The sequence below is a fragment of the Ceratina calcarata genome, unplaced genomic scaffold (assembly GCF_001652005.2).
Source record: "Ceratina calcarata isolate Rehan_Ccalc_2016 unplaced genomic scaffold, ASM165200v1 scaffold329.2, whole genome shotgun sequence".
Classification (NCBI taxonomy): domain Eukaryota; kingdom Metazoa; phylum Arthropoda; class Insecta; order Hymenoptera; family Apidae; genus Ceratina; species Ceratina calcarata.
Window position 1 is genome coordinate 949,257 of NW_017155624.1, and position 11,541 is coordinate 960,797.

The window sequence follows — 11,541 nt, forward strand, 5'->3', positions numbered from 1 at the left end:
GTTCTATATGTTTCGCAGAACAAAATTGAATGGCACAAAAATTAACATTCATATTCTCATTTCTTATAAAATTTATACATGTACAAACTTTTGTTCGATTGAGCAATTCGTAGCAAACAAATTCTCTATCATTTATATTTCCTCGGAAAAGATATTCTTAAATAGACTCAAATCATTTTTTAAGTGTTCATTACATTACTAAAATGGTGCTAATTTGCCAACTATTATTGATTTATATTAAAGAGTACAAATTTCGTAATTTTCTTTTAAGAGTATTGTTTTTGCCACGAACTTCTCAATTATATCACTGGAAATGTAAATGTCCGTTACCTTATTTTATATCCAACTTGATCTGCCTCTTTGAGACAAAATCTTGAGTTATTTAGATGTTGTACACAATANGCGTTAGAATTTACATCGTTATAAATATACATATAAATATAATTAGAATTTTTAATCCAGTCTTTTTGTATTCATTAGAAGCTACGCGATTTCGTGCGTACACATATTCGTGCGAATATGAACGTATCAATTTATAATAAAACAATGTTATTTACGTATATGAATCACGCATATATTCGTAAATGTAGTTTCTCAACAGCCGAACAAACACAAAACGGAAATTGTTTAAGGCACGTGGACAATGGACAAATTGACCAAACATGTTATGCAATGACACAATAGCAGAATAGAGAATTGCATCGGTTTTGAAATACTAATTACAACCTTCTCAACGAAGCCATACTGAGGGAACTGCATTTGGCCTTTCTTGTCGGCTGAACCGACATAGGTGCTACTAGAACATCATCTCTAGATGGTGAGCCGGAACCACCATTACCCAGCTCCTGGAAAGATATACGAATATCCATTTATCCTTTTCATATCACACAATCAAGAACTGCTACTACAACGAAATAAAACAGTACATCATACTGGACACACAAAAAACAATTCAGATACACATTTAACTGAAACTGGAAACCGACAAAAATTTTTATCGCTTTTGGCTTGACAAATATTTCACAGTTTAATATGTACGTAGACAAAATTAACAAGCTACATATATAGAAGGCTTCAATGTATCAATCTCCTATTTCAATTTCAACACGTTTATTGTAAAGCATAATGTGAAAAAAAATACAAAAAGAGAAAAACAAAATATAAATGAAAGATTGATTCAGCTTTGATGTATATCTTCGCATTTATCTAATTTGTAACGTAATTTGCGAAGTATTTTGATCCAGTCAAAACACATGACGTCACGTTCCTAAAACGAATTTTATCTGTTGAAAAATAGAATTCTATTTGCCCTCTTTCCCTACTCCCTTTCACAAGAGGAAATTTTAAAGAACATCGATGTTTCCTATGCAAAGTATCTCCGAACTGCCGAGCAATACATTTAAATGAAAAATTAAGTCGAAAATGTGAAGGCTGTTTCCTCAGAATCCGCTTCATCTATTTATATTCGCGTTTTTTACATTACATGTGCGTCATAGCATGTTTTTCAGGAAGAAACATTACTCCATATTTCAACTTATTTTTCTTATTCCTTATTCTATGTCAAGTTGTGGCAGAAGCTGATATGTATTATGTATTTTCAAGTATAACCATATTCAGTAATACGAGAAGCGATGAGTGTTTCAGTATTAAATTATTTAGCAAATATTTTCTGTTATACGCATCACCACATACTTACGTAGTACATAATGAGATTAGATATGCACTAATAATTTATGAGTAATCTACTGAAAAGTGAGAGTAGTAATAATTCGCAGATTTAAGCGGCGGACAAACTAACGAAAAATCAAATATATCAACGTATTAAAATAACCATAATGAATGTATTATAATAATGTACATACAATAAATTAATATTTTTAATTTTTGCATATTTTAAAATAAATGGAGCAAAAATGGAAAGAATTTCTTTTAATGTTACAATACGAAATATTCATATAATATTATCTTATCAAGATATATATACAAGAGTGAAAAAGCATAATTTTCTAGTCATGCACTTTGGAGAATTTTATTAAAACTAACAGAAATTAGTATTGAGAATCAACGCGAATAAGAGGAAAATTCGATTAAAACATCGAATCTATTTTAACCAATATAACAAAGACAGCAATCTCCTGTCGTGAAATGAAAGTAAGCAAGAAGCAATACGTAAAAGCATAAGCATGTAGTAAAAAAAATGCATGCGATAAAAAACTGTCAACTAACGTTAATATTGTTGCAACTAGCGAGCCGCATTTGTGCAAGCTGTTGACTTGCTGGGGTAAGACTGTTGGTTGAACCAAACGGCGACATCATTGTCGACATCGCTCTCTTCAATTTACTTGGAGTTTTATTAAAACTGAACGCCCTGCCGACTTTCATCCTTGTTCTAGAGGCGAACCTGAAGAAAAACGGTTGTTGCAAAGATTTATTTAAATTTAAGTACATTATTTGACGAAGAAACGAGGATATTGAAATTTTATTTTTCTCTGATATTTCGACGCTTCTGACTAAACTAAAATTAGTTTCTTTTCCAAGTACTGCGGTCATTTTGATACGTTGTCAGACAGAGAAAAATAAATTTTCTAGCAAACAGAGGAATTAGCAAACTTAAATAAAACCCCAAACCATAATAAAACCAGTTCAAGTAAATATCATCATAATAATCATATTCAATGTACATGCAATAATTGCGTTCTAATAATTTTGTTTCCATGCTTAATTACGGAGGAAAGATACATCACAAATGCAGATCTACTTTACAGATGCAAGAGTAGATAGATAGATTAATACTGTATTATGATACAAGAGATTACAGTTGTATCAAGGATATACATATATATTCCTAAAAGTACCTCTCGACGACAGATACTATTAAATTGATCATATTCATCGTATAATAATGCAAGAATTAGCATAAATACAGCCGTTAAGAGATGTGAAAATGTATGAACATACAAATACATTATATAATTTTAATGATTTTACACAGGCTGATATTATTAAAAATCCGCTTGAACTGGTATAATTTCTGTTTATAAAGCAATTTAATTTTGCTTTAACAAATAGAAAAATATGACACTAATTGATTCGAATAAGCGGAGTGAAGGATCGAAGCGAATAAAAAAAATATAATCAGCCTTGTGCGAAAACTGACGGTAGTGGGACATGTAACGTGGTTTCACACATGCTATTGAGTAGGAACACATACGGGTCCATATACTCCAGGTAAAAATTATGAAATAGGCTCCTGCAACCAAATGAGTCGTCGCCCCATTATTTTTTGTTAACATGCAATACAGGAAAAAAACAGTTTAGAACACCTAATTCCTCCCCATACAAATTTCTTTCGAAAAAATTACTACTTCATCTAATAAAAATTCAAAATTTTTTCTTTATTTCAATAATCTAAGATGGATATATAATCTAATAAAACTTGATACTAATAAAAGAAATGCATTATGATTTTATCTAAAGATAATTATGCTATTCATTATTGATTTCTCACATTAAATTTTTCTACCTAATTACAAAAATCGTGTATTTAAAAATGTCTTACAGAACCCTAAGTACTTCGTTACCAACTATATTTAATGTAATAAATTAAGCTTATAGTTAACAGAAAAAATGTACAACATAGAACAGCTATCGATTAAATTCCAGTTACTTACTTAAATGCTTTACTTAATGTCCCTAATGCTACATCGCTCGTGTCAATCTCAAGTTGATGCGAGTCAAGACTTATCAGGAACGTATCCTATACATGACAAAAGAACGCTATTGCTAACAAAGTGCAAATAATGAGAATATCTCACAATCTAACAAAATCGAATATCCATTGAAACTCATTTTAAAAACAAAAAGGACTTACTGCGTCAGCTTTGCACACTGTATTGGCCATTTGTCTGCACAAAGTCCGTAAATAGTTTGTTTTATTTACTTCCTCATCCGTGATCGTAAACGAATATAATTTCTCTTTTAACTCTTGATTACTCCTCACCATTAAAGCAAACACTTTATGACATTCTGTAAATATACGAGATATTGCAGATGCGCTTTACAACATTGTATGTCAATGTTCGCTTACCATCAGTTTCTCGAATATCCACAACCTTCTTTATTGTACTTAATGATAACATTTTGATATGTTTATACGGTTTCCCCTGGCTTAACTTATTCGTGTGCAATCCATTTGCTGTGTTAGGGCTTTTCAATGAGTTAAAAGCCTTCGACCTCTTCTTACATATCTCAAGAGTATCAGTAAATAAAAACAGAACTAAATGATCACCGCGTCCACTCAAACCTTCGCCAAGTTCCATCACATCGCATTTGCCGATAAATGATCTATGTGAAGAAACTAAATGCGGTGGGCAATTGTCAATTTCGTTGAAAATGTCGAACATAACTAATTGGCCTTCCGTTTTCCTTTTATCTTCGTTTATGTATGTCATAACTTCTTTAATACTGCTAATGGACAATTCCAATGCACTGTGATCTGGATTATTCTTGTTTGTGTGTTTAAGAATATCTGAAACGCACGCAATATGCGTGAACGCTGCATCTAATGTAACTCATCATATAAATAATTAAATCGATGTGTCAGAGCAGCTTACCATTTAATAACAAACTAATACTGGGTAACCTTTGTACTGGTTTAATTAATAGCTCCTTTAAGCTTTGTCTACCACATTCAGGTTTCGTCTGGCAAACCTTCAGAAAAGCGTGAAATCGTGGTTTATTTTGATCACATTGGTCGAGCATCTCCTTAGTATTTTCGAAGAAGTTGACATACGGTGGATACGCCTTGAGTAGATTAGGTGCGTACTTCAGAAATATATTACCTATGCTAATGTCCTCCATCCAGTGAGTAGCACTGTATTTTAATTCTTCCAACATTTTTTTATGCACTTCATAAATCGGCGGGAAGTTACCAAATATAATTTTAGCTTCCGTACAATTTAATAACTCGCCGCTCGTATCTATGAGTTCTTCTAACGGAGACTTAAACAACTAGAAAGATAAACAACATCACATGAAACTGCACTCACTTATTCTTTGTCGACGGCTTGTTTCAACGCGGTATAGGAAACGAATCTTACCGTCATAATTGTACTGAGAATACCGACATAATTCGATTCCGTTTGTACTAATTCTAAAAAAACTTGGTGACGCGGTGACAAATTTTTCCTAGAGCTATCTGTAGTAACAGCTTCCACTTCTGGAATATCTAATATTTATTAATTATTCAACTTTTATTATCTCCCCTTTCACATGGTTCATAGTAATTATTAATACGTATAATTAAGAGTGTTATAGTGAAAACTGTTGTTTGTACACACGACACGTTAGTAGAATCGTGTTAAAGAAAATTTAAGAATACAAAGAAGTAGAAATTAACGCTGTTACATAGTATAGAATAAAAGAAATGAACCAGAAAGGAAGGGAAGATAAAATAAGGCATGTTAAAAAGATTGAAACGTATTACATTAAAGTGATAGTTAGACAAAAGAGAAGAATTAGAAAAGGAAATAATAAAGTAATCTGATAAATAACTAACCATCGAGTAATGGCTTATCTGGGCTTGTTGTACAATCAAGGAAACTTCCACTGACGCTGAGGTGCCCTGCATCGCTGATGCTGGATCGCCTCTTGTGTAATGCCGGGGAATCAGCACCGTTTTGAACCAGACTAGATATGGTTTCTGCTAAGCGTTTACGTTTTCGTCTTGTAGACGCTGTACTTGGAGTAGCAGCTTGTTGACTGTCACGTCTAGCTGATACATTTGGTGATAAAACGGACTCCAAATACTAAATGTGAAACAATAAACGAATGTAAGATGAGAGAATTGTGAAACGATTTCAGCAGACTTACATCTTCAAACAGATATTCTTTCTCATCAGCTGCACCTTCGTTTTGCACAGACGTCCAGAACCATTCTGCTTTCACAATATGTGCTCTCACAGAAGCTAAATCTGGTAATGCATTTACGTTTGATTCGTCAACAACCTGCGATAATAATGTATCGTAAAATACGTTATTCACAATTAATTTAACATAGTTATATCGAGACACATAGAACGTCAATTTTATTAGTTTCTTCTAGTGGTCAGTAGTAGGGATATAATGGTATTATGTATTGTGGAATATATTAGTTTCTTCTATTCTAAGACGAGAACAAGGTGATGTGTTATAGTATGTAGAACATACTTGTAATTACAGACTGTTACTACCACCAGGGCTGGAATTACAAAATACAGTACAGTACATCACGAATGACATGGACAAACAATTCTCTGAGACGAAACACGAGGGATAGTCAAATAATTTATAAATAAAACAGCCATTTCACATTTCTACCCAATACGTCTACTTGGATTTACTGGAGCAAATAATTTGTTCTATTCCATAACCGAGACAGTATACCCCATTATAAAAAGTAGAAGTACCGAAGATTGCGGTTTCTCCTTTTGTTTATCCAGTTTCTCATGATCAACGTTCAGAGCGTAATTTTTAGAAGAAATGTTTGAAAAATGTTCGTTTGTGGTGAATGTGCTCCTTGAATCCAAATTACATAATTTTGCTACATTAGATGGAACAGGAAGAGGACTAGGTAACGGAGTGTATTTTTGTCTTTGTTGAGTTTCTGGATTTTGGTTGCATGGGCTCGGAAGAACGTACTGTTTAAATACTGGATGGAAATTGAAATGACTTAGTCTCGACAAAATAGATGAATTTAATTTACATGTATCTAAGAAACTACGGTTATTCGTAATCGGCGCGGCTGAATCATAAAAAATGGAATCACTGAGTTCTGAATCATATTCCTTTAATAAATTAGGATGAGAACGATTTTTTTTGAATTTGAACTTTTCGGGAGAGCTAATTTTATGAATCGTAATGCAGGATTTAGCTCTTCGCCATCTAATATACCGTTTAGGCGTTACGATTTTTTTGTTAAAAAAGAAGGAATTCCTTGTACACTGCACGTTTTTACAAAATTTTAATAAATGTGTTTCCCGATTAGGACACTGCTTATTCAGATATTGAGTAACTTTCTTTTTGCATAATGTCGATGACTGAAAGTTACATGATTCTGATTGAGCATATGCACTTCCATAGTCAGAAAACGTATTATTTTCAATCTTTTTAATATCAGATGCTAGCGAAGATGAAGATATAGTATGCATATCCAACATAGTAGACGTAGCAGGAAAACCATTTTGCTGTAACACTCTATTGTATGCATCATTTACTTGTACTATATTAGAAAAGGATCCTGTGTCTGACATGTCAACACCAGAATCAGCTTGTTCCACGGACAGGGACATATTATAAGACTCATCTGGCATAGTAAGATAATCGTAAAAATTATCATGCATGCAAATTGCCGAATCTTGACTGGTACTTAAAGAAGAACAACTGCAATCAGTTTCATTCTTTTGAAAAGAGTGAACCGTGCAGGGATAAAAGCAGCGTGGAAGAGACCGGGTATATAAACGTTCTGTCAACTTCACATGATTAACATTGCAAGAATACGAAGCATTTTTTGCAGAAGGGATGGTATTAGTATATGGATTGTAAAAGGCAAAGGAGAATGGTTTTATTTTTGCGTAATGATGTGGAATGTAATTGGGATTTTTAGTATGTGGTAGCGTGTCTAAACTATTGTTCGATTTCTTGTATTGATGACTTCCTAAATCGGTTACCTAAAGCATTTAATACAAAAAAATGTCGTTCGTGTTATATGTTGAATGATATAAAAATGAAATATAGAATGTCCTATGAAATGTTGTAGTATGCAGGCTTACCACATGAGTACAATGTGGATCGTCAATGTCCGTAGATTCTCCGCCTTGTTGTTGCAGAACCTCACACATATGACGCTTTTCTTCTTCAGGAAAACCAAAAAAACAGACTCTTGCACCGAAAAATGGTTTCAACTTATAATTTGTGATCTGAATAAAAGTGGAAGCTTCAATAGAATTCTTTATCCTTGAGAAACTCAATTGAAGCAAATAATTAGAAAATCATTAGAATTGTTACCAATTCCTCATTATTTCCATAACTGGAAACATTGTCTTTGGCATTCCATAGTGCTGTTACCCACTCCATCGACATAATAGGGACCCGAAATGTAACAGCGTACCTATACTTATCTCCACCGCAACAATTAGCAATAAGATGTGTCACTTTTGCGCCCATTTCTTTTCTAATACTCCCACCCATGTTGTGAATCATATTGATTAACTTGGTCTGCAACGTTACAAACAAAATTATTGCTTCGAATTGTGGAAATTCGCTAAAATATGTCCTGTAGAATAATAAGTTGAAACTAACCAATTCATCCTTTTTTCTAAACCCAGTAAACACTACTACCGTCCCTACCATGGCTTGTGTATACATTGGTCTGTTAATACTAGGTAGTGGCTCCTTTTTCTCTGCCAACTGCAGGAGCGCGGTCGGTCCCAATATTCTAAAATATGTTACATTAAACCAAGCAACAGTCACATTCTTTTGAGTGTTTTTTTTATTGCATCGTAAACGAAATTAAATGTGACAAACCTATGAGCACTTTTGTGAAGAGCATCGTACTCAGGTCCCTCGAAACTTTTCAATATAAAATAAGTACAGTACGTCGTGTCTTCTACGTATTCTAAACCAGTTGCAGATTTCAGAACAGGTACACTAAACTGCTGAGCAGTGGCACCAAGTGCAGGATCATCCCCAGCTGCACCAATCAAACATATCCTTTTCTTTCTTGGTATAATCACAGCTGAAATACAAATAATTGGATGTACTAAATATTTTATTTTCATTTAATTATTTATTTAGTTATTTATGTAATTAATCGAGTTTACTGTAATTAAAATGTAGAATTTATATTTCTTTAGTTCAATTTTTAGACATCGTGCAATTTTTTATTTTTTGCATTTATGTAGAATAATAATAAACTAGTTGTTTTCAACTTAAAATTTTTGTAAACAATAGAGTTCAAATAATAAACATGGTTATGACTCAAGTTTGGGTCCTGATTCATAAGTATAATGCAGGACAATCACTGAATACAATAGTTTTATATTCACAGGCCAAGGGTCCAAGTCTAAATATCTATTGTCCCAGGTCTAATCTCATTCCCTATAATAGGCAGCAAGACCCCTAATCCATTTTATTGCCATTACTGCCCACCATAAATGACCCACAAAGACTTGTGTACCAACAACGACCAGTCTCACAAGAAATATAGCACCCAATTTGAAAACAATGGAAAAAGTCCTTTTTTATAACTATCTCACAGTAAATATTAATTTGGATGACAGTACGTAGATAATTATTTTAACCTCGATGCAATTAGCCTCAAAATGGCACAAACGTAAGTAGAAAATATGCTGTAAATTCGGATAACAAGCATGTAACAAAGCGAACAGGAAAGTTTTGCGAAAGGATTTCCAACTGACAAATTATTCATTCCTGATGTAATTTTGGAGAGTAAATCAAGGCCGACTCCGTACGGAAACCGTTGACTCTCTCCTTCGTTACTCCCGCGTCAAGTTCAAAGCGTAACAAAAGAACGTGTCGTGATATCAAGAGAAATGATATCTTGATATATTTGCGGTCCAAATACTTCTATGACAGATATAAACGGAGCATTATCGCGTGAGTCTCGATAAAAAGTGAGGTACGGTTAGTTCGTACAGGTGCTCCGATCTGTGTACGTCCCGATTAAAAATGTACACGAGGCCGTGAACACGGCGGTAAAAGCTGCTAGCAACGTTGGTCGACTTACGTTCAGTTCTAACTGCTTCTTCACTATTTATATCACTGATACTGCTGTGAACACTTTGCTCTTCCATTTTGGCCGTTAGTTACAACATCGTTCTTCTCGTACGCTCTTCTTCGTACTGATTATTAGGAGCGCCTCCTATGGGTGAATCCAGCCAGAGGAAGGAGCCGGAAAAATAAGAGAGAACAGTGGGGCTCTACCTTGAGCAGTCCCGATAAAAATCGACCACGGGTCCAGGTATATTTTTTTCCGCAGATCCTATAGCCGACGAGATTCCTCAGACGTGTACGTATACATAGGTATACATATATATATATGTATGTGTGCTTTATATGCACTGGCACTGATCGACTTTATTTAAAATCCATTACGGAATGACAGTTGTGCGTGTTCCACAGTTCTTCTGCTGGATTCGTCACGAGACGTTATCAATAGCACAGTAAACTCGACACTTATCTTCGTGTTACCTTATCAACGTTTTTTACGCCGCACGGATTTTATGCACCGACCGCCGAAATTCTGTTGCTTCCCATTTTCCGAATCTAACACGCGCACACGCAAATTCCACTCCGCTTCACGCTGGCACGTACAACTCGGTAAAACTCACTTTATCGCTTACGCTTAGAGATTGATAAGGTGAGGCTGAAGTTAGATCGCAGTTCACTGCTCGATGTAAATTATTATTTATACGGAATTTAAGAAAGAAACCACATACACCACATCATTTACGATGGAAAAAAATAATAATGTAGTAACATTTTGCAACGTTAAATATTGAAAACAGGGGATAGACCACTGCGGAAAACTACACGCGCCGTTAACACCAGCTTTGACGTGAAGTTGTCGTTTGTTTCGTATTATATAATTGCCAATCGCTTTTCTACTGCCATATACTTAAATTGCACGAATTACAATAAGTCTCGATGTTATATTGATTGTACAGTAATGAAGCTGTAACGTAAATCTAAGTCTATTTATACTGAAGGCGAAAAGTCTTATAANCATATATTATAATACAGAAATTTAGGATTAATGCACAATTCATTAGCATTCTTGAATTTAACTTACAAACACGTAAGTTCTATTGGCTAACTCTTGGTTCAAAGATGTGAACTCTATTTTTATTTAGAAAAACTATCAAAGTTACGTGAATTTCATTTGCTTTTCAAAAAACTGTGCGTATCTAATATTTGATACCAAATGGATGTGTTAAAGTTGAATGATATTGAATTGTAAACATTATGACTTATTGTATATTACTACTGTTAGTTGCACATTACACGGGAACAAACATATAGTTGAACTGTTTTACTCAGACATTTTTAAACGACAGATACTATTTAGCATATATTTAAAATGAAAAGTGTCAAACTCAGGCACTATTGGTATACTTTAAGAAAAGTAAGCGCTTTAAGGTATAGAAATTTATGTACATTTCTATTCTCTTTTTTTTTATCAATTTACATTACCCTGGAACTACACACTATTAAGACTTGCTAATTTCTCTTCAGAGTTATATTAATTTGCATATCATGTAATGAAAGTAAGAATAAATAGTTTTATATCGTACATCCTATGAGTTAAGAAAATATTTCATTTAACTATTTCATAAATACGAGGATCATTATAAAACTACGTTCTGATTTAAAAGTATAAAAATAGTTGTACCATTCCAGGGTTACTGTATATATGCTGAAATAAAAGCACCTTTTTAGAATGATCCCTACTATAATGTATACCATGAATTAAAATTCTATCCT

The 11,541-nt window shown here is 33.6% G+C and overlaps 1 protein-coding gene across 8 annotated transcripts in view; it reads right to left on the reverse strand.

Moving 5' to 3' along the window:
- pbl (epithelial cell transforming 2 pebble) overlaps positions 1–10,758 on the reverse strand; it is a 14,978-nt gene extending 4,220 nt beyond the window's left edge. The window contains exons 1-15 of one of the 8 annotated variants that reach the window (XM_018024378.2): positions 9,785–10,758; positions 8,563–8,773; positions 8,338–8,473; positions 8,044–8,253; positions 7,809–7,955; positions 5,872–6,006; positions 5,558–5,807; positions 5,100–5,218; positions 4,614–5,010; positions 4,088–4,528; positions 3,872–4,026; positions 3,672–3,757; positions 3,158–3,250; positions 2,227–2,401; positions 727–845 (exon numbers count right to left, since the gene is read on the reverse strand). In XM_018024378.2, the coding sequence (XP_017879867.1) occupies positions 727–845; positions 2,227–2,401; positions 3,158–3,250; positions 3,672–3,757; positions 3,872–4,026; positions 4,088–4,528; positions 4,614–5,010; positions 5,100–5,218; positions 5,558–5,807; positions 5,872–6,006; positions 7,809–7,955; positions 8,044–8,253; positions 8,338–8,473; positions 8,563–8,773; positions 9,785–9,851 (2,741 nt within the window). In that variant the 5' untranslated portion in view covers positions 9,852–10,758. Of the gene's footprint in view, positions 1–719; positions 846–2,226; positions 2,402–3,157; positions 3,251–3,447; positions 3,585–3,671; positions 3,758–3,871; positions 4,027–4,087; positions 4,529–4,613; positions 5,011–5,099; positions 5,228–5,557; positions 5,808–5,871; positions 6,007–7,808; positions 7,956–8,043; positions 8,254–8,337; positions 8,474–8,562; positions 8,774–9,784 lie in introns of those variants that run through there. The other 7 variants (XM_018024379.2, XM_018024377.2, XM_026813397.1 and 4 more) reach the window with 7 other exon arrangements.
- Positions 10,759–11,541: the final 783 nt, after the last annotated feature.